The 23,856-nt window shown below is 45.5% G+C and overlaps 1 protein-coding gene across 1 annotated transcript in view; it reads left to right on the top strand.

Annotated features, from left to right (window-relative positions):
* Nucleotides 1-23,856, top strand: part of LOC135881580 (sodium- and chloride-dependent betaine transporter-like) — a 99,714-nt gene that overhangs the window by 53,546 nt on the left and 22,312 nt on the right. The window contains exon 13 of the mRNA XM_065408271.1: nucleotides 7,087-7,234. Within this exon, the coding sequence (XP_065264343.1) occupies nucleotides 7,087-7,234 (148 nt within the window). The remainder of the gene's footprint in view (nucleotides 1-7,086; nucleotides 7,235-23,856) is intronic.

Raw genomic sequence — 23,856 nt, 5'->3', positions numbered from 1 at the left:
CAGCGCGGCTCGGGTCCAGCCCGGCCCCCACGGCGCGGCTCGGGTCCGGCCCGGCCCCCACGGCGCGGCTCAGGTCCAGCCTGGCTCGGCCCCTGCGGCTCGGCTCCGGCCGCCGAGCGGCTCCGGGCCAGACCACGGCTTCATTCCTGGGGGTGGGGCTTGCGGCAAGCCCCGCCCCCAGGAATTGGGCCCCGCTCTTCCTAGAGCCGGCCCTGGAAGGGGGTAAGGGATTTCTGCAAGACCAATTTCAGAGCACAGTTGTTTTTACAACAACTCTTATCACCTCCTCGAACAGACTCTTTGTCTGTGGATGTGTAACTTTTCACATAGAGATACAAGGAGGATAGTTTTAATTAGCTTGTCCTTGGTGCTCGAGCTTCTATATTCCTTTCTGTTGGCTTCATTTGGTTTGGGGCCTAAAAGGGGATATATCTATACCTATGAAATATATATATATATATATATATATATATATATATATATATATATATATATATATATATATAACTATCAATATCTCAACAGCGGAAGTTGTGACTACTCAGCACCACAGAAAAATTAAGTCACAAGGGGCTTGTCTGAGGCCACTGGAGATGTGAGGCAGAATCAGGAATAGAACCCTGGTGTACTGATTCCCACTCCTGTGCTGTAAACAGAAAACCGTCCCTCCTCCCATAAATACATCTCTAGTGCGCCTTGTGATATATGTGTCCCAAAATGTAAACAAATAGCAACATTGTAAGCCTGGAGGTTGAATAATCATGGGTGAGAACTGGTTAAAGATCAGAAAAGTAAAGTGTGTGTGTGTGTGTGTGTGTGTGTGAGAGAGAGAGAGAGAGAGAGAGAAGACGGAGGAGAGGAATGGAAAGTGGAGAGGATTAGGTCTCTGAAATGCCTTTGCCCACAGCAATTACTGTGGATTGCTATTGGGTGTCAGTTTGTTTATCAGTTTAATTAACAGAGATTCCCTCTGTCTGCCTGTCTCTCTGCAGAGGCTAAAGCAACTCACTTCCCCAGCAGAGGACTTGCTTCAGCCAAAGAAGCACCGGGCTAGCGTGTCTGAACCATTGGAGAGCTCCAAAGCAGAATAAAGGATCTCATCCCCATCAGCCAAGGAATGCTCATAACTACAGAGAAGGAAACCCACTTGTAAAGCATATGGGAAAGGATTTCGCCTTTGCATTCTGGAGTGATTCCCCTTCTTGTTCCTGAGGTGGCTTCTCTTCACACCTGGGACAATGCACTCTTCATTTCTCCCCTGCACACCTGAGGCAGAGCTTCCTAGTCAGTGACTCTGGGATATCCTTCTCCCTCCCCAAGTTGATCAGGTAGTTAACTATACCGACGGGATGGCAGTTCTTTTGACACCGCTGGGACAGCTCTCTCCTTCTGCACCTGGGAAAGAGCACTGTGACTTCACCAGAGGCGCTTTAGAGCCCTGACACTGAAAAAAGGAACAGTAGATATAAAATAATGGGGAAAGGAAATTGCAAAGAGTAGAGAGGTTCAGAAGTAAAGTCAGGAAGGCAAAGGCACAAAATGAGGGGGTGTGAGCAAAAGGAACAAGTTAAATGGTTTATAAGTACATAAAAAGCAGGAGGCTGACAAAGGAAAGTGCACAGGTAGGTCACCTACATACCAGGGAGAGAGAGCCAATCACATACCAAGGAGGCTGCAGTGCTGAGTAGCTATTTGGCTTCAGCTGTCACTCAAAGGGTGAGTGACAGGATACTTAACATAACCATAGTTAATGAGGAAAGGGAGAGACCACAAGACAGACTCAGGATGGAACAGGCTGAAGGATATCTGGGTAACTTGCGCTAATTCAAATCAATATGGGCCAGTGAAATTCATCCTAAAGAGCATGAGGCTAGCAGAGAGCTGGCGATTCTTTTGGGGAGAGCCTGGAGTGCAGGGGAGGTCCCACAATACTGGTCGAGAGTAAACATAGCATATAGGGGTCAAAAGGGGCTCCAGGACTTACACACGAGAAAGCTTAACTGCATTGCCTGCAGCTTGCTAGAAGAATTAATAGAGATGTCGATAGGCCTGTTTCCCTGCTACACTGCACTTTGTGGCGTCATTTACACCAGGGCAAGTGATACCACATCAGAATGGCAGTTTTTTACACCACTTTGCCCTGGTGTAAATGACTGCACAAAGTACGATCAGGCTCAAAACCTGAGCGCCTCCTGGCAAATACATGATAAATAGTAAGGCAACGAATAGCCAAGATGAGTTAATCAGAAAAAAGTAATGCCAAAGTATCTTAATCTCTTTCTTTGACAGGATAATGCCCGAAGGGAATGCAGGGACAGGGCTGTCCTTAGAATTTATGGGGCCCTACGCAGTATTATTAAACTGGTGCCCCTATGCCTGACTTGGGGCACAGCCACCACCCCGGCCCACGGACTAGAACTGCACCCCCTCCCCATTGCTGACACACACCGAGCTTCATATGCAGCAGATGCTGCAGCAGCCTAGGCTCACAGCCTGGGGGGGAGGGACAAGGCAGCAAAGGATACTGAGCGGCCCGGCCTGCCTCATGGTGGTGGAGAGTCACAGTTCCCTGCCCCGTACCCTCCCCCTCACAAAGTATGTGCCGTGCCGGCTCATTCGGCTCTGTGAATAGGGCCCCTGCCTAAGGAGACTTCAGTGTGCACTAGGTGTGCGGGAGCCGACCCGCTCTTACCTGCTGTCCCGGTGGTGCCCCAAATTTTCGGGTGCCCTACGCAGCCATGGATGCTGTGTATGCCTCAGGACGGCCCTGAGGAGACTGGAGGTATTTCAACTTGAATAAGGCATTAGATACAGTTTCACATGACAGTCTCCTATGGAGACTAAATTCAAATGGAACAGCTATAAACATCGATGTATATCAAGGCTGCACAGTTAAAATCACAGGAAAAGCTGAAGTTAAGGGCCCATCAGCCGCATTACCTCAGCTCCGTGGCACGTATATTGGTATATAGACTGTGTGACATAATAGCAGCCTATTGAACTGAAGCACACACTGAACCTGAAAAAGAAGAAGGGCAGATCTACTTTGTGGCAGTGCTGGAAGGAGTTAACACCCCATTTCCCCTGCACCACCCCCTGCATTAGTAGAGGTGGGTACTGAATCAGAAAAGGAGATGGGCTTTTATAGGATTGGAAAAACTTCCCTCAGCCAGCATCCTCGCACACTCATCTGTTCATGGGAGATGTGTTATGAGGTTACATCTGGGATCTTGTCTTCACCACGAGAAAAAGATGTGTTCTAAATTTGAGTGAACTAAGTCAAGGTAAAATCCTAGTGTGGACAAAGAAGTCTGTGGTATTCCCACGAGCTAGCAGGTTAAGTTAAAAACTAACCTCCCCCATAGTCTTTACCTAGACCTGCTGACTTGTGTGAAAACTGCAAACTGGCTTGCGTTCACTAGGCTATTACCGTGTGTTAGTTATCAGCTGCTAGCTAACTTGAGTTAACACCCCTTTCTTCCTACTGTAAAGATGGAGCCTGTAAGTCTAAGGACCCAGCTAACAGGGTATTCTGCAGCAGAAGGCAAGAATCCATTGGCAGGGGCAGCAGAGGGAGAAGTGGGCATTGCTATACATTTGACATGTCCTCTGCTGAATGTAGGGAGTTCTGGGTCCATCAGCACAAATGCCATGCTCTGCTGTCAGAGGGGACCATGGGAAGAGAGGAACCCAGTGACAGAGCAGGCTGTTTGGTAGGGATCCACCAGTCAGGAGGCTGGCTACTCCTCATTTCCATCCAGTTACTCCAGAAGTGCTGGGGAAAGGGCCCTAATTTCGGAGTTTGGAGGGGAGGGGTGTTTGTTAGCAGTACGTTCCCGCCTTAAAAGTTGGTTTACAGCACTTGTATGCACAGAATATGCCCCCATGTACAATATTTGTACTTGTTTTTCATAGACTTGTGTATATTTTGGAAGACTTTGTACTGAACAATACTCTTAAAAATAAAGGTGTTTCGTCAGACTGTTCTTGTCTGTGCAAATAGGTAGGTGAGTGGGAGGGTTTAATCTCCAGCTAGTGGTGCTCCTGTTCAGTAACCCAGCTGGATGCCCTGCTGATAGAACTGGATGGAGATGGGTGGAGAGCTGACTTTAGTCCCTAGGCCTGGGCTCAATACCCGTAGTTGGTGAAACCCCTGAATGACAATCCTAGGGGTTAAGGTTAATCAGGTGAAATGCTTGACTGGTTGAGTTTTAAGTTAGTTTTTATTAGCCACTCTTCACTGGCCATAGGACACAACCTATAGATGAGACTTCTCTCCTCAGCCTATGAAGAAAACTGCAGTTCATTGTCCTGGGCACTGGAAGGAGGTGTGACCTTCTACTAATTCCTGTTAGTAGTTTCCTACTGAATTTTGCTGTCATTTTATGCTTCATTTGCCATAGTGACAGTTGTCAAGGAAGCAGAATTCACCCTGGGGAGAAGCAGGGGCGGCTCTATGATTCTTGCTGCCCCAAGCACGACAGTCAGGCGGCTTTCAGTGGCGCGCCTGTGGGTGGTCCGCTGGTCATGCCGATTTGCTGCCGAAGCCGCGGGACCGGCGGACCTCCCGCAGGCATGCTGCGGAAGGCAGCCTTTCTGCCGCCCTCACAGGGACCAGGAGGCCGCCCCCCCGCAGCTTGCCGCCCCAGGCACGCACTTGCTGCACTGGTGCCTGGAGCTGCCGCTGGAGAGAAGGGGGCAGCAGGACCGATTCTTGCAACACTTTTAAAAAAAATAAACCAATAGATCCTAAACCCTCAATTGCTTTGGAGTACCAGCACCATTCTGTATCCCCTACATGTGAGCCTTTTCTGCAAAGGAGGACATTTATTTTTGGAGCTGTCTGTTCTGGCTTGTCAAGCCTCAGCGTGGAGAGTCATGTAGAAAGGAAAGGAATTCCCCCAGAGAAATGGATGCAGTTCCCATGCAAAGTCAGCCATGGGCTGTTCAGTGTTACCCTCCCTTGTGACATGCTGTAGAACAGTGGTCTCCAACCTTTTTACGCACAAGATCACTTTTTGAATTTAAGTGCAACCCAGGATCTACCCCACCCCTTCCCTGAGGCTCGTCCCTTCCCTGAGGGCCCAACCCGGTCACTCAATTCCCCCACCTCCATTGCTCACTCGTCTCCCTCATTCACTTTCACTGGGCTGGGGCAAGGGGTTGGGGTTTGGGAGTGTGTGCAGGCTCAGGGCTGGGGCCGAGGGGGTTGGAGTGTGGGAGGGGGCTCTGGGCTGAGCCTGGGGTTTGAGTGCAGGAGTGGCTGAGGGGTGCAAGCTCTGGGAGGGAGTTTGGGTGCAGGAGTGGGCTCTGGGCTGGGGCAGCGTTTTGGGACGAAGGAGGGGGTACGGGATGCGGGACCTGGGAGGGGGCTCAGGGCTGGGACAAGGGCTTGGGGTGCAGGAGGGGGTTTGGGATGATGGCTCCGGGCGGGGCTGGGGGTTGGGGTGCAGGAAGGGTGCGGGCTCCCGCCGGGTGGCATTTACCTCGGGTGGCTCCCGGTCAGGGGTGCAATGGGGCTAAGGCAGGCTCCCTGCTTGCTCTGGCCCCACACCACTCCTGGAAGTGGCCAGCAAGCCCGTGCGGCCCCTGGGATGGGGGCATGTGGCTCAGTGCGTTACTCCTGCCTGCAAGCACCGCCCCCACAGCTCCCATTTGCCACAGTTCCCCGTTCCCAGCCAATGGGAGCTGCAAGGGTGGTGCTTGCAGGCAGGAGCAGCATGCGGAGGCCCCTGCCCTCCCAGGGGCAGCAGGGACGTGCTGACCACTTCCTGGAGCGGCATGGGGCCGGGGCTGCCTTAGCCCCACTGCACTGCCTGGCTTTTAGTGGTTGGAGATTGCAATCAACTGTCAGAGGCTCCAGGATCGACCAGTTGATCGCGATCTACCGGTTGGTGACCACTGCTGTAGAAGCTATGAGCGCGCTTATGAAATGCAGTCACTGTACCTTTCCCCTCCTGCAGACTCTCAGAACTACAGTAGTTTCCACTATAAGGCTTGGTTGCATCCAGTGCAGGGGGGAGGGGAGCTATCACCTTTTAGGAACAGAGAAATTGCCAGGCTGGAGCGGAACAGTGGTCCATCTATTCCATGAGCCAGTCTCTGCCAGTGACCAGCACCAGATGCTACAGAGAAGACGTATTGGAGTATGTGAGAGTGTGGCGCACCACTCAGTGCCACTGGCTGCAATGGTCAGCGAGCTTCTGAGTAGATTGAGTTTGATCGTGTTCACAAACTCACGTTTTATTAGTAGCTGACACAAAGTTTTAGCTCTCGCAGTGAAATGTCCAAAAATCCTAACTGCCATGCTTTGTTGAAGGTGCCAGTTAGGCTCTCGTTGGTCTCTTCTGAGGCTACCTCTCCTTTCTGTGTTCCAGGCCTGGTCTGTATTACAAAGATGGGTTGATGTAAGTTGTCTTGCATTGACCTCTTTGTACATGTGTCTATGCTCAAATTTGTCTCTGGTCGATGTACGTGCTTCCTGATGGTGATGCAGTAAAACCACATCCCCCAAGAGCGTGCAGCCATGGTTGACCTGCTGAGGTCAATGCGGTGCAAGTGTAAACACTGTGTGATCTGTGTCAACCCTAACAGTCCCCCAGCAACCATCCCACAATGCCCCTCTGTGATAGTGGCCATTGTGATCACAATTTTAAACTCCAATGCTCCCCACCTGAAAGTCCCCTGGGTGTTTTTGAAATGCCTTTTCCTGCTTGCCCACCTTGGTGAACACACCTAACAGATCCCCCTGGTTGTGTGCAATGGCACAGCCAACCATGCTGGCTCCACACACGAGAGACAATCCTGCCTGTAGTAGACAAGAGCTGGTGGATCTCCTGGGCCAGTAGGAAGAAGAGGCTGTGCAAGCACAGCCATAGCACCATGGACCTCTACAAGCAGATAGCACAGGGGATGAAGGTGTATGACAGGGGTCAGCAACAGTGCCACATGAGAACAAAGGAACTTCGCCAGGAATACCAAAAGGCCAGGGAGTCCTCTAATAGATCTGGTGGTGCCCTGCAGATCTGCTACTTTTTTATTGAACTGCCTGGCATACTTGGAATAGACCCCACCAGAAACCCATAGGCCACTGTGGATACCTCGGAGGAGCATGAGCTAGAGACCCCGGCCATGAAAAGTGAGGAGAAGGAGCGGAGAGAATTAGCGAGGAACTCCAGCGAGGCTGTGAGCCAGGACCTGTTCGAGACTCCATCACAGAAGACAGTCCTGCCAGGTAATCACGAATGAGCCTGAGAACAGGGAAGAGAATTTGGGGATGTGTGTATGTGCATTTTACTGCTGCATCAGCCCATCTCTTGATTAAAGCCAAGAGCTTTGACAGTGGCTGGCATGCTCAGGTTTAATACTGGAACTAGGCCCATGATCCTTAGATCTGGCCATGATTTGTTTGGCCACAAGGGCACCTTCATGGTAGGGTTGCCACCCGTCCAGTTTTCACCCGAACAGTCTGGATTTCGGCTTGTGTGTCTGGGTGCCATTTGACGAGGCCTGATGTCCATTCTTTTTTAATCTGTGGCAACCCTAAGCAGAGGGAAGGAGGCAGCGCAGCAGCAGCAGCCGCCTCCGGGCCAGGCTGCTTGTGCAGCTGGCGGGGTGCAGAGGTGGGACCTTGTGGGGAAGAGGCAGGGCAGGGGGCGGGGCTTCAGTGGTCCAGTTACTATCCATTAGAAAGGTGGCAACCCCCAAGTCCCAAGGGTACTGTAGGCCAGTTTGGTTCCCAGTGTAACTTCTTTAACTTATATTGGCTGTAATAGCTCCAAGGGATTGTTCTACCAGCCAGAGATCAACAGAACACAGCAGCCCTCTGGCCCCAGCCTGGATCTGTCCCCTATACTTGGAGCACTGGAGCTGGGAAGGGGCACCACGCAGCTTTCCCCCAAGCTGGAGGAATTCCCAGCAGCCCGATTAGAGCAGCTTTAAAGTCTCTTTATGTGGCACTGGCAGCCCAGAGGACTGGTAGAGTGGATCAGGCTCTGGCCCTACTGTTCAGTGGTTGTGTGGAGACAAATGCACTCCAAAATAGAACATAGGCTCTTTCCCCCTGTTTCATAAAACACAATCCTGAGTGGCTGTATTATGGCTTATGCTGATGGAACTACCATTCACAGGTGACCATCTAAACACTGCCCAGACTTCTCTGCGCTCCTTGCCTCCATCAGGAGTCATTGAGTATTTTTAGATATGACCTCGCCAGCTCCTTTTAGAGTCTAAGCAGGATTTTGTTGGGAAATGATATAAAAAAACCTCAGAAGGCCCAGCACAGCCAGGGGCTGGGTGCTTCCTGCTGCTCCCCAAGTGCCCTCAACTTCCACCTGATGGGCTACCATTGATGGCAATTGAAGGTGCTCAGCACCCAGTAGTGTCCAACCCAGATAAATGGATCAGGAAATGTGCTTTATCCCTGTGTGAATGTATAGGCCCCAATCCTGCAAACACTTAGCTTTAGCACATGGGTCTGTGTCTGCAGGATGGGAGCCAAAGAAAGGGGAAGATACTGAATGCTAATGAGAAAACTGGAGGCACTGGTACCCTAGGTCCTGCTACTGACCATGTGAGTATCTCTGCCGAAATCACTACAGAGCGAGATATAAATATAGATACAGAGAAGTTGCTCTAAAGAGGAAATCGGAGCATTTATGAAACACACACAGGGAGTGTTCCTTTAAATAAGACATGGCATCACGTGAAAACAACCCAGTGGGCATGTGTCAGAACAAAGGCTTGGGGCATGCTGATCCTGGCCAACAACAATAGTGTTACACAAGCCGTGAACTCAGACTGGGTGTACATGTGTGTGCGTGGTAGAAACACAGACATTTCAATATGTTGCCTTGAGTGCAGTAGAATAAATATACATCCTCCTTGCACAGCTCCCAGTTCCTCCATTGCATTTTGCAGGTTGACAGCTGGATTCTTCATTCTTTTTATTCGTGCTGAGCTCCAGCACTGAAAAAGGTTGAGCATAATCATTCCTGGTGGAGTTTGAGGCGATTCATTCCATGTCCACAGTTCCCAGGGCACTGTAAGGGGATTCCACAGTTTAAAGAGCTGGGAGTGTGAGGCAGTCTGGTTAGGCTTTATCAAACTGTGTGTGAGAGGAGAGCTTGCTTCGTTCCAATGACCGTAAAGGGACTTGGAGTAGGCCGTGGCTACACTCGAAACTTCAAAGCACTCCCGCAGCAGCACTTTGAAGTGTGAGTGTGGTCACGCGCCAGCGCTGGGAAAGAGCTCTCCCAGCGCTGCAGGTACTCCACCTCCACGAGGGGATTAGCTTACAGCGCTGGGGCACTGTTTACACTAACGCTTTACAGCGCTGTAACTTGCTGCGCTCAGGGGGGTGTTTTTTCACACCCCTGAGCGAGAAAGTTGCAGCGCTGTAAATTGCCAATGTAGCCAAGCCCTTAGTTCCACTGAATGTTGTAACTGCTGCCTGCAAATTTCTGGCCTTAGTTCTGCCTGGCATGGCCTCTATTTCCCGTGTTCTCTCTCTACCAGTGCTTCCTATTACAGTTAAAGGTCTGGAGAGGGAAGTATTGGAAGGGAGGTGAGGAGAAATTTCCATTGTTCACACACACTCCCCCTCTCTCTCACTCCTCCCACAAGTGAACTTGATAATAATTTAACAGGGAGATCTGATGGAGGGGGGAGAGAGGGAGGAGAGAAGGAGGAGAGAGGGAGGGATCTTTTCCCCAATCCCCTTTCTCCCAGAGTTGTAGGCACCTTGACTTGCCTGTTCTTGCATATAATGAGTTGCCTGTTGGCCACCCGGTGACTCAGTGGGATAGTACTGCGCTGCCTGTGGAGACTTGAGGTGGATTCAGGTGAGCTGGGTAATTGTTCTGTCCATGTGTCTGTCTGAGTCTGTACGTCATGTTGCCTGTGCTGGGGCCTTAGGGAACTCCACAGCCCCTGACTGTCACTTAGGCAGTGACCCTGCAGACTTCATGAACATTTCAACAGAACTGCTTGCTGGAGTCCAGGGGTGCATGGAGTATTTCGATGGGCGGGCAAAGGAGTCTGTGAGAGGGAGAAGCCCCCACTGCTGTTAGGCTAGGAAGAGGGACCTGAAGAAAGTAAAGGAATTAATTTTGAGGGACCAACTGAAGGGAACTTTTCTTATTGATTTCCAATGGAAATTCTGAGGTGAGAAGGTAGGGACACCAGAGGGGGAAATGGGTGTGAGGGGACTTGGCAGCAAGGGATGCTAGAGAGATTGGCAGAGAGGTGGATGGATAGCAAAGGGAATGGGCACCGAGGGATTTCTAGTGGGGTGGAGAGCACAGGGCTGTGAGAGGGACAGGCAATAGGTACCATTAGGGTTAGGGAGTACATGGGCCAGGTAGCAAAAGGGATGGGCAAAGACAGTTACAGGCTGTGAGAAGGACATGCACTGAGGGGAGCAGGCAGTGACGGGGTTGTAAAGCAGGGATGGGTAGAGAGGGTGTATGGGGAGTGGGAGGGAGGACTCAGTGGGACAGGCTGCAGGAATTTCATTTGGTGTAAGCAAAGTATAGAAATTCCTTCTCTTCAAACACCATCTGCCCAGGGAGATCAGTGTCCTGACGTGTCCTTGGGCGCCTACAGGCTGCTGCTCTGTGAGAAGAACTTTACTGGTTCCTGGGGTGCGTGTTTGCTGGGGAATGTTCTGATCCAAGGATTCTGCTGGGGAGGGGGGAACGCTGTGAATAGGGTAGTGTGAAGAACTGCACTTTTTTTTGGTTTGCTGGTACTGCAAAAAATATTGGTTTTGGTTGACCCGGATCTGAACATTGTGGAAAATATCAGTGAGTTGAAGAAGTCTGTGCTGGGTTGAATGAAGGTGGTGGCCCCCTTTTAACTTTTAGGCCATGTCTACACTAGAGACCTTACTGCGGCACAGCTGTACCGATGCAGGTGCGCTGCTGTAAGGTCTCCTGTGTAGCTGCTCTATGCTGACGGAAGAGAGCTCCCCGCTTGGCACAATTAAACCACCCCCAACAAGTGGCATTAGGTATGTTGGTGGGAGAATCTCTCCCACCAAAATAGCACTGTCCACGTTGACACTTCTGTCAGTGTAACTTATGTTGGTCGGGGGGTTGTCTTTTCACCCCCGTGACTGACAAAAGTTTTATTGACAAAACTGCTGGTGTAGACATAGCCTTAGACCGGTGTTTAGGGCATTAAATGTTCATTGGCACGGGGACTTGAAGTTGGATCTGCCACATTCCAGGGGAGTGCCCTAATCTCCAGACTATAGAGTTATTCTCATTGTGTCTCACTCTCCGGCCCAATGACTATTCAAGTATTTTATAAAAAGCACAACAATTTCAACAGGAGAGATGGAGAGAGAGCCCCACCCCAGAAGAGCTAAGAGTCCCCTGGTTAGGGCAGAGGTGGGTTCAAATCCCTGTTCCAGAGCTTGTGGGACCCTTGGGTTTAAGTCCCTGCTCCAGAGCAGGAATTCAGACCTAGGTCTCCACATCCCTGATGAGTGCACTGGGCTAAAAGCTATAAAGTCCCCAACCTCTGCCTCCTCTGGCTGTTTTGTGAATCTAGGCTGGAAATTTCTCTCTGGCTGAAACTATTCAGCAAATTTGTATTAGGTTCAGGAATAGTTCCAGGTTGACTGAATAGTGTTCATCAGAAAAACTCTTCACCTAAAAAAATGTGCCAAGTTCTAATTGTAAATCCCTTGCTGAGAGCGAGAGAGAATGTGTGGCGCTAAGATGTCTTTAGGAAGAAGGAGTTTTGTCTGCGCACTGGTGAGAGTGGTCAAGTAACATGCCTATGGATAAACAGGCATATCTCTGGGCCAGATCCTCAGCTGGTCCAACTCCAGTGACTTCACAGGAGTTGCTCCCATTTATAGGTGGCGTGGTCCTGGAGGGCACTGGTCTGTGTGTCTGTGCCTGTATGCTAGTCTGTCTGCAAGTACACATCTACGCACACATGAACATTCATGTGGATCACTATGTTCGCACAGGCCTGTTGGATGAGTGTACATGCAACAGGTCATATTAAACATTCATGAAAGATATTCCATATCTTCTTTGAATGAGCAGAGTTTTCAGTGGAGTCCTTGATGGTCACTGCCAATCCCATTGGAAATATCTTTGCTCCAATTCTCCAGTCAGCAGCTGCTGACACCGGATGAGTAAGCCTTGGACGTTAGCCTAACCTTGGATGTAAGAGCCAACTTTTCCTGAACTGGCAGGGACACAGTCCTAACCTGATGGCTGGGTGCAGGCTAAAGAGATGCTCTGGGGGAAAGCTTGCAATTGAAAGCCGCCGTTGGTTTGTGTGCGTCTGTACTTTGGAAGGGAATTTCAGTACTTTGTGAGAGTGAATAGAGCTGTAACCTTGGCAGAGCTGAGCTCAGCTTATGACTATTTACAGTGTAGGTTCCTTGTGAAAGGGAATGTCTTTGACTGTTTGTACAGTGCCCAGTGCAATGTATCCCTGATCCTCACTTTGGATGCTACTGTGATACAAATAAAAAGTGATGCTGAGGAACCGTGATCCAGCTGTCCACAGGGCCAACTAGATTACTTTGCTGTAAGATTAAAGCAGTAGTATAACCTCGATAGTATCCATCACCATGATTTTTTGACAGGTTTCCATGCCCCATTTAGGGCTTATGTCCCACCTTCCCACTCCATTTCCATTGGCGCCAAAGTTTGGCACGGTCGGCCATTTTAAAAAATTTTGTGTGGTTGTGTTTGACTAGGGGAAGTGTTGTGTGTGTTTGTGCTTGGGTACATTTAGAGAAAAAACTTGAAAGAATAGAGTGAGAGAGTTTAAAGATGAAAAAAATTAGCTGTTTTTTACCAGAGATATGGAGCCTTCCTCACCCCCGCTCTCCACACACAGTCACACACACACACTGCCCCCCCTTTTTTTTACTTTAAATTGCTTCCAAATGATAAATGCTTGCCCATGCTAAAGCATAACAGCTAATACAAACAGGCTGCCTACAAAACTGTTTCACTAAAATCGTGATCAACATTGTCCCCTAAAACTCAGGACAGCTTTCTTACCCCCATGGCCTGATCTCTGTGGCTCTGGCTTTTATTTTTTAATTTGTTTGTCCTTGGTTTAGATTTAAAAAAAATTAAAAAGGAGAAGAAAAATAGGGGCGGGGGGGGGGGGGGGAGGCGAGAAAAGTAAGTGTGTGTGTGTGTGTGTGTGTGTGTGGAGAGAGCCAGGGTGAGGAAGGCTCCATATCTCTGGTAAAAAACAGATAACTTTTTTACATAAGCTATTTTTTTCTTGTGTTTTTTGTATAAATCCAAACCTTAAAAAGCAATCTTGTTTTCTTTAATTAAAACACGTATGTAAACTCCCCTCAATTGCCAGTTTTCATATTCTTACCCAGTTGTTGTTTTGGTACTTTAAAAACACTATTTTTTAAAGGACAGGCTAGTATCTTAAGCCTTTTTACTTCACTAAACTTCTACAAAATATCCCTAAGAGGGGCCTTGTTTTGTTACAGCTCAGTCAATACTGCTTTTTCATAATAAACTTTAAAAAAACATAATGCTTCAAATAGGCCTCACTACATACAGAATATCCTTTAAAAAGGTCTTCTTTTTTTTTAAATGGAGATATCCTATCTCCTAGAACGGACCTTGAAAGGTCATCGAGTCCAGCCCCCTGCTTTCACTAGCAGGACCAAGTACTGATTTTGCCCCACATCCCTAAGTGGCCCCCTCAAGAATTGAACTCACAACCCTAGGTTTAGCAGGCTAATGCTCAAACCACTGAGCTATCCCAGTCAATTCTGTATTTTCATGTTAAATGTTAAAAACCTTTATATAATGAAACACTGCATATTTAGCAAGTGATAAAAGTATGGGGGGAAAGTCAAGGGGTGAGGATATTCTTTAGATAGGGTATCTCTAAGCTTCATGCAGTCATAAAGTGGTGGTTTTTGTCTTTTAGAATCAGTAAATGGAAAAAATACTTGTTATAACTTTCATAAAGTATCTTTCAATGCAATCTCACCATTTTTTAAAACTTTAACAGCATTTAAAAAGTTAGGAAAGAAGTCTGTGTAAAAAAACAAGCAAACTGAAGAAGTGACCCCTAGAGCCTTCTTAAAGCAGCCTATAGCGCATGGAGCACTGGCTAGCCTAATTAGTTTTCTCTGTTTTTGAAATGTAAAGAAAGCTCCAGCTCCAGCCTGTGTTGTATTATTTTAATAAAATCTATGGACCCAAAACAAACACAGGAGCTTGTACCGGTGTCTCAGCACACGGGTTGCAAACATTTAAAAACAAAGACATTCTAATAATGCAACAAAAAAAAATCATACTTAAATCTAAAAGCCCTAGGAAAATAACAGCTTACTATAACTTGCACATGAATTTGTTAAAAAGTGGGGAGGAAAATAAACTTCTCTCTGATCCACTGGATTACAAAATAAGGGGAATATGAACTAGCTGTTACTAAGATTCTGTGGTTTTCACTCTGGCATATTTTCTGCATGCTCTTTTTTTTTTAAATGGAAACACACATGTAAAAACGTTAAATAAAGGGCTCTGTCTTCATATAGGCTTGTCTTTTAAAGTGTTTATTCCTTTACAAAACTTCATAACTTTCACTTGTATTTGTTAAAAAGCAGGCAAAGAAGCAGCCTTCTTATCTCTGATCTACTGGTTTACAGAGGCTGTTTTTGCTGACCGCTGCTTTGCTGCAAAAGCCTGCTGTTTCAAACTCTCCTTACTAAAAAAAATGACCAGTGCGAGCCTAAAACCTAGAGGAAAACTTTTTTATCACTATACATTACTTTTATAAACAAGTTTTCTGTGTTTTTAACCCTGGATTGTTTCTGCATTTTATTGAAACACTTATGCCCATGGGGCTAAATAAAAAAAGTGTCTTCAGGCAGCCTGTTTTTCAAAGGGGTCTTCTTTTCTAATCCACTACCTTCAAAAGGCTGTTTCAAATGGTTCTCACTAAAAAACTTGGGGGGAAATTTTTTCTTAGTAAGGGTTTTGTGGGTTTAGGTCTGGGGTGCTTCTGCCTGCTCTATTTCATTAAAACATATGCAAAAGGAATGTGTCTTCAGATAGGTTTGTTTTTTCATGTGTTTATTTAATAAGTTAAAAAGGGGGGGGGTTAGATATTACTTTAAAAAACACATTTTAAAATGGTTTATCATATGTGTTGGTCAGCTTTTGTTACAGGGTCCTTGTTGTTTAGATAAGAACAGAGCAGGGGGCCTTTTCCTGGAAAAAAAAACTCGGGAGGGCCTCTGGCTACATACTTTAGCTTTTTAAAACTTTTATTGTAAAAAGTTTTTATTTTATATAGTAAGCTTATTTACAGTTAAAGTTACTATTCTTTTTAGTACAAGTTTTTGGTATAATTTTGTTTTAAAAGCAGGCCTAGGGCTTTCTTGTTATGTTCTGGCCTTCTTCTCTCTAATCACAGAGGCTGTTTTGGCTAACAAGGGCTTTGCTGCAGCTTCACGGTTTTTACTAAAAAAATAACCCATTTTAGTCTAGAACCTAGGGAAAAACTGTTTTATCACTATACATTACTTTTATAAACAGGTTTTCTGTGTTTTTAAACCCCGAACTGTTTCTGCATACTTACATTTTATTAAAACACTTATGCCTCAGGGGCTAAATGAAAACATGTGTCTTCATATAGGCTTGTCTTTTTCAAGTGTTTATACCTTTACAAGACTTTCACCTCTCTCTTTTTTAAAAAGTGGGGGAAGAAACAAACTTCTTCTCTCTAATCCACTGGTTTACAGAATAAGGGGAATATAAACGGGCTGTTACTAAGGACCCGTTGTTTTAAACCTGGGGTGTTTCTGCCTGCTCTATTTTATTGAAACACTCCTGTAAATAAAAGGGATGTGTCTTCATATAGGTTTGTCTTTTAAAGTGTTTATCCCTTTACAAGACTTAACATAACGTTCACCTCTATTTGTTAAAAAGTGGGGGAAGAAACAAACTTCTTCTTCTCTCTGATCCACTGGTTTACAAAATAAGGGGAATATAAACTGTCCGTTACTAAGAATCTGTGGTTTTAAACCTGGGGTGTTTCTGCATGCTCTATTTCAGGGGTAAGCAACCTGTGGCACGTGTGCTGAAGGCGGCGCGCAAGATGATTTTCAGTGGCACTCATGCTACCTGGGTCCTGGCCATCGGTCCAGGGGGCTCTGCATTTTAATTTAATTTTAAATGAAGCTTCTTAAACATTTTAAAAACCTTATTTACTTTACATACAACAATTGTTTAGTTATGTATTATAGACTTATAGAAAGAGACCTTCTAAAAACGTTAAAATGTATTACTGGCACACAAAACCTTAAATCAGAGTGAATAAATGAAGACTCGGCACACCACTTCTGAAAGGTTGCCGACCCCTGCTCTATTTTATTAAAACACATCTGTAAATAAAGGGATGTGTCTTCATATAGGTTTGTCTTTTAAAGTGTTTATCCCTTTACAAGACTTAATATAACTTTTACTTACATTTGTTAAAAAGTTTGGGGAAGAAGCAGCCTTCTTATCTCTGATCCACTGGCTCACAGACGCTGTTTTTGCTAACAATGGCTTTGCTGAAAAAGCATGCTGTTTCAAATTGTGCTTACTAAAAAATAACCCATGTTAGTCTAAAACTTTTTTGTCACTATACATTACTTTTATAACCAGGGTTGTTTCTGCATACTCTTTTTTTTTTTATTAAAACACTTATGCCAAGGGGGCTAAATAAAGAAATGTGTCTTTAGATAGACTTGTCTTTTCAAGTGTTTATTCCTTTACAAGCCTTTCACCTCTTTTTGTTAAAAAGTTAAAAAGAAACAAACTTTTTCTCTCTGATCCACTGGTTTACAAAATAAGGGGTCTATAATCTGTCTGTTACTAAAAAAACTGGGGTTTTAAACCTGGGGTGCTTCTGCCTGCTCTTTTTTATTGAAACACTCCTGTAAATAAAGGACTGTGTCTTCATTAGGCATGTCTTTTCAAGTGTTTATTCCCTTAAAAGCCTTAATATAACTTATAAGCAATATAAGCAATCTTCTTCTTCTCTCTAATCCAATGGTTTATGAAATAAGGGGTTTATAAACTGGCTGTTACTAAAAACCTGGGGTTTTAAACCTAGGGCGCTTCTGCCTGCTCTTTTTTTTTAATTACAACACATACAAAAGGGATGTGTCTTAGGTTTGTCTTTTCAAGTAATTATACCTTTGCAAAACTTAATGTAACTTTTACTTGTGTTTGTTAAAAAGCAGGTGAAGAAGCAAACTCCTTCTCTATGATCCACTGACTCACAGAGGCTGCTTTGCTAACAGGAGCTTTGCTGCAGCTTCACATTATTTTTACTAAAAAAAATACATAAATAACCCCTGTTAGTTTAAAACCTAGGGGAAAACTTTTAAAAATTGTTTGTTAGTAAAAGCTTATGGTTTTAACTTTTATAAAAACCCCTATGCAAAAGGGCTACATGGTGGGGAAAATGTTGGGGGTCTGTTTCTTTAGATAAGAATAAGACAGTTAAAAGGGGGGGGAAGAGGAGGGGTGCGGAAAGAGGAGGGAGATGGCTCTTGTTTAAAATCTTGGAACTCTAGAATTGGTTCAGGAAAATAAATTCTATGATGCTGTTGTAGAACAAACTCTGATTGGTCCGATCCAAAGGTCATGCTAACAAGTGTGAGAGGGTCTGAACCAGGGAAGTTGCCTCATTCTACAGAAAGACTTGAAAGATGAGATTTTTCTCTCTCTCTCTCTCTCCTTCGCTCTCTCTCTCTGTGATTCAATCATGTGCTGTCTATCTTGCGCGTTGCAAAGGGGGCTCTCTTTTCTTGCTCTGTTCTTTCTTTTAACCTCTCTTTTTTCTTAACCTACACTGGTATTGAATAATTTAAATGCTTTTTTATTCACTTTTTTACCATGTGCTTACCAAACAGGCTTTGCCGTAGTAAATTCCCTTTTTAAACCTAGTTTTTAATGTTTTTAAACGCTTTTTTCTTAACCTACACTGGTATTGAATAGTTTAATGTTTTTTATTCACTTTTTTTTATCATGGGCTTACTAAACAGGCCCTGCCTTAGTAAATTCCCTTTTTAAACCTAGTTTTTAATATTATTTAATGATTTTAAATGCTTTTTTCTTAGTACTCCTTTATAGTTTTTGGCCATGTGCTTACTAAACAGGCCCTGCCTTAGTAAATTCCCTTTTTAAACCTAGTTTTATTGTTTTTAATATTATTTAATGATTTTAAAGGCTCTTTTCTTAACCTACCCTGATAGTGAGTAGCTTAAATGCTTTCCTATTCACTTTTTTACCACATGCTTACCAAACAGGCTTTGCCTTAGTAAATGCCCTTTATAAATCTAGCTTTTAATGTTTTAAAGGCTCTTTTTTTAAACCTACCCTGATAGTGAATAGTTTAATTGTGTTTTTCTTAGCAATCCTCTTACCATGGGCTTACTAAACAGACTCTGCCTTAGTAAATTCCCTTTTTTGCCTATATGCGTTCTTTTTAAAACTAGTTTTTAATATTATTTAACTCTTTTCTTAAACTAACCCCTTAAAAACAAAAATTTACTTTTTTCTTTAACTTCTATTTTTCAATTCTTGAATAACCTACCAAACTAGGTCTTTACCATCCTCTCTCCTGACTCAACCTCCCCAAATAATCTTTCTTTCCTTTTCTCTCTAAACCTTACTCAAACTTTCTTTTTCATCTTTAAACTCTCTCATTCTATTCTTTCAACCTTTTTCTCTAAATGTATCCAAGCACAAACAAACACAGCACTTCCCCTAGTCAAACACACACACACAATTTTTTTCAAAATGGCCGACGGTGCCAAACTTTGGCGCCAATGGAAACGGGGTGGGAAGGCGGGACATAAGCCCTAAATGGGGTGTGGAAACCTGTCAAAAATGCATGGTGATGAATACTATCAAGATTATACTACTTACAGCTCATTCAGAATTGACAGTGGGCAGGAGGGTGCTTTAAATGGCTCCTTCCAATAAGAATTACCTTGTACTTTTCAATGGTAAGTTTCATCTGCCATTTCGTTTAGATCAGTTCCTCCTGATTTACCCTGGTCTATGTGAGAGCAGAATCTGGCTCTCTCTCTGTACAGTAGATACAATGTGAACCTTGCCTGACTAGTGTGCAATAATGAAGCAAAAGGGGCCGGGCAGAAGAAGTTCTTTTCTGAACTCAGAAGGGTGCTCATTCCCTGTAATTAAAATCCTAGTTACTGTGTTTGCAGGTGGAGAGTCAGATTTTGATCTCACCCACACATGTGTAAATCCAGAACCACTAAACTGATTTCAGTAGAGTTACTCTGTTTAACACTGGTGACTATGAGAGCAGCATCTGGTCCATTGGTAAACTTCTCATTCCTGCCACTGGCCTCCATGAATCTCACTGAGCATACACCTTGAAGATACCCTGCAGCAGCAAGTATCATGAGTCAATTATAAGAGGAGTAAAAGAAAAAAAATCCCCTTTTCAGTTTCAAACAAGCAGCTCTTTATTTTAAGTGCTGTCTTGTAGGCCAGGGTAAATAGGTATGTTGAGCACATACTCTCCCCGCCCACTCCCCATCCCCTTTGCCATTCTCCTTTCTACACTGGGAGCTGGTCTGCACACAGTTTGGTACTGCTCGTAATACATTGCTTTAGGAACAGATATAGTTAAAGCAGTACAACCCCCTAATGTGGATGTAGTTATATGGGTACAAAGACACTTCCATTGCTATAGCTTTCCTGTAAATTTACAGGCATAAACAGTACCAGTAGAGGCACTTTTGTACTGCTTTAACTATACCTCTTTCTAAACCAATACAGTACTAATGGTGCAAAATCTGTGTGTCGGCCAGCACTAAATAATCCTGGTTTTTAATATTTCCTTCTATGGATTTCCTTCCCCCAGTATCTCTCCCCATTGTTGTTGCCCTTGTGATGCTGGCCAATCAGGTGCCAGCTTATGCTAAGGACCCCATGCCTCAGTGGAACACTGACAAATCCATAGGTGGAACCAGTCTGGCTAACCTGGGTATTACTATTGGTCAAATTGGTATTAGATTAATAAAAATGTGCTTTGTGTTTAGGCTGTATTGAATGCTTGTAAGTTCCTGCAGGCATCAATCTCATGTCTAACATCTCTATCCCATATCGTAAGGTGATAATTGAACATTTGCATTGTAAGCCTTTGTAACTGCATAAATCACCAGCCAGGAGAGAAGCATTAACTAGTGTGAAATACTAGTCTCCAACAGAAGGGGTGATGTTCTGCCAGACAAAGAAGTCCCATTGATACCAGGCAAATCATTATGGAACATCAGATGACAAAAAATATTGCTGATGGCTCTCCTCCCACCCTGCACCCCCAGTAAAGAGCAGACATGCAAGTGAATTCTACCCATCAGCTAAATTTGAAACTTGAAGCAGAAGGGGGTAGGGATAAAAACCCCTAACAAGGAAGAACTGTATTATTATGCTGCTTGGACAGTGAGGGGCAAGAAGTGCTAAGGATAAGCAAAAGAGCCCCAGTGCTCAGCCTGGGTCAGCCCTAAAGGACCTATAGTGAGCAAACTCTAGATAAGCTTCTATTCATAGGTGGCATGTGACTCTTGTGTTTGGCTGGGCGTGAGCGCCGGAAGATCTCTAGAAATATATGTGTGAGTTGGGGGCCACCAGCAGCTGGACTGTGGCTCTGGCCCCCACTCTGCTCTAGGCCCCACCCTTTCTTGACCTCCTCCCCCTGAGGCCCTGCCCGTGCTCCACCTCCACTCCGCCAAGAGCCCCCGCTCCAGCTTGACCTTTTCCCCCGAGACCCCCCCGACCGCTGCTCGCTCCTCTCCAACCCTTTTTTCTGCCCTCCCCCTTTTTTCCTGCATTAAGGTTAAGGAATGGGAGGCGGGGGAAGGGGCAGAAAAGAGTGAGTGTGGGTGGGGAGAGCCTCGGGTCGGGGGTGGAGAGGAGGGGTTGGGGAAGGCCTCGGGGGGGAGTGGGTGGGGAGGGCCTTGGGGGAGCGAGGGTGCGGTGTCAGGGAGAAGAGGCGCAGCATGGGCAGGGCCATGGGGGAAGAGGCCAAATGGGGGTGAGGCCTCAGTCTGGGCTCTGGCGGCCCCCCCCCTTCTCAGGAGTTTCTAGTGGTGGCGCTCCAAAGGCCCTGGGCCGGCGTGCCTCCAAAGGGAACTGTCGCATCTGGCATTTCTTGCCTCATTTGGGGAGGCTCCGCCTCCCCAAGCCTCTTCTACCCACTGCCCCTGCTTCAATTATTTTTTTGAAACTTAACATTGGAACTCATTTGTGTGTACGTATGTTTACCTGCTTTAACCTTGTAAATAACTCTTGTGTCATTTTTCCTGTATGATGAATAGCAAGATATTTTATTACAGGATTGGCTACAAGCGTTGTCTTTGGTGTGAGATCTAATGTGCAATTGACCTAACTAGTCCTTTGGGACTGGGAGTAACCTGAATTGTAAGGGACCATCTATTACAAAGACAAGCTTACCTGGGTAGCAAGACAGATTGGAGTATCCAAGGGGACTACCATGGCCTCCATGTTAAGGCTGTTGTACACTTGATAACTGGTTGGTGAAAGCTCACAACCAATTTGAGGGTTGTGCCCTGCTTCCTAACAGTCTGCCCTGAGCGTGGTACCCAGGCTTTTGAACCATTACAGGATGGCTTGACTGCCCCTTCCACACTGTTTTTTGTGTGTCAGTGATCAAAACATAATGCAGTATTTTAGCTGACCATATATTGCCACTTTATATAACAGTATTGTAGCATTTTCCAGGTTATTCTATTCCCTTCTTATAGGCCAACATCCTATTCACTCTTTGACTCCTCCCTTGCCCCATTCAATTGTGTTTTACACTCCCTGTTCCTCTTGTTCCTATTTAGAGTGTAGGTTCCTTGTGAAAGGGAATGTCTTTGACTGTTTGTACAGCGCCCAGTGCAATGTATCCCTGATCCTCACTTTGGATGCTACTGTGATACAAATAAAAACTGATGCTGAGAAACCATGATCCAGCTGTCCACAGGGCCAACTAGATTATTTGCAGTAAGATTACAGCTCATTCAGAATTGACAGTGGGCAGGAGGGTGCTTTAAATGGCTCCTTCCAATAAGAATTACCTTGTACTTTTCAATGGTAAATTTCATCTGCCATTTCGTTGCTCAGTGTTAAGATTTGTCAGGGTCTCAGGTACTTCGAGATAATGTGGCTGAAATGGTCAAATGTAGATGTGAACTTTAAGAGAGCAGAATCCCCCTCGTCCTACAGCATTCACAAAAACAATCACCTTGTTTGCTGGAGGGTGGGGGAGAAAATATATGGAGGAGCATCTTCCTTTTTTGGTTGTTCAGTAGAGGATTTGGATGCCCTCTCTTGAGCTCTCAGGTTCTGATGTTCAGTGGAGATCGCACCCATAGCTCCAGTTGAAGTCAATGGGAGCTGCAGGTGCTCAGCGCCTTTGGAAATCTGACCCTCAACCAACAAGGGTGATATTCAAAAGAGAGAGTGGGTGGCGCTTGTCCTTTGAAAATCTGCTTTCGGGACTGGTTGCTCAAGCTGTCCTGGTGCTCGGGCTCAGCAGGGCATACTGCCACTCGGATTTTTAAACCCTCGTGGTCACTATCACGTGACACTTTCTCCCTGTGCCTTGCTCAACCCAACTGAAAAGTCACTGAAGATACTTATGCAAACATCTCATGGCAACCTGCTGGGACAGTACAACCACTTTGTCAGCACTTGAACTGATAGAAAAGCTTTAGAAACATATTGAGGAGAAGAAGGGGAGAAATGAACACAAGTTTATGGAGATGATGATAAAACAGTTTTCCACATTGTGTCTCTTTGGTACTTATGAATGATCTTCCCACTTCCCCATTATCCTATAAGTCAATCTAATGAAGGGTTTGTTAAATAGTGTGATATCAAATGCTACAACAATAGGCACCGTTATCAATGTATGTAATAATTTCCTACTTCTTTTCAGATGCACCCTGCAGTGTCTGGTTTGGGAGAGGTAAGCTCTGTTTAGTTCTGCGTGGGGTTATTCTTGTTAATTATTGCAATAGTGCCTAGGACTAGGGCTCCATTGTGCTAGGGGCTGTACACATACCGAACGAAAATGTGGTTAGTGAGAGACCAGTATAGCTCATTCTAGTACAGGACTTTGAAGAAGAGAAGCTTTATAGAAGTGCCATGTGCTGAATGGTGTAGCCTGTGCTTACTGCTACCTCCAGGTTGTGGTTGTTTGTTTTAGTGGCTGTCTGAATTTCAATCCCCATGTGGTTCCCTATTTCTCCCACAATAAGTCCCTCCCATGAAAAGTGGCCACCTGCAAACAGTGTTTCAGGCCGCGTGCTGACCCACCCAGCTGCAGTTCTTTTGTGCAGTGTCATGTGTTAAAGCAGCCAGATAGGAAACAGCCCACCTGCCCTGGAAGCTGACAAACTGGTTGTTGCACACAGACAAGCTGCCTACAGATGCAGATAAAGGCCCCAGATAGAGGTGTTGAGTTTGGAAAGCTGCAATAAAAGGCATCAGTGAGCGTGGTCAGAGAATCAGGAACAGAACAGAAGAGGTGGCTTTAACACAGGTCCAGGATATTTTTACGGAGCATAGAATCTTTTTAATGTAAATGGGAGGAAAACTTTACTGGTGAAGGCACTTTCTGAAGGAGGAAAGAGACTGAGAATGATGGTCTCCGAGAAGTACCGACTGGAAGCATCTTTATGGTACTAGACTGCAGAATGCTCCTATCAAGTGACTTTTACTCCAGTTCGAGGTATTTGAGCAGTGGTGCAAGTACGGTGGTCCGGTCCGGTACGCTGTACCAGTAAGCTAGGTATAGCTG

The sequence above is a fragment of the Emys orbicularis genome, chromosome 1 (genome assembly GCF_028017835.1).
Source record: "Emys orbicularis isolate rEmyOrb1 chromosome 1, rEmyOrb1.hap1, whole genome shotgun sequence".
Classification (NCBI taxonomy): domain Eukaryota; kingdom Metazoa; phylum Chordata; order Testudines; family Emydidae; genus Emys; species Emys orbicularis.
This window is presented reverse-complemented; position numbering and strand designations above follow the sequence as displayed.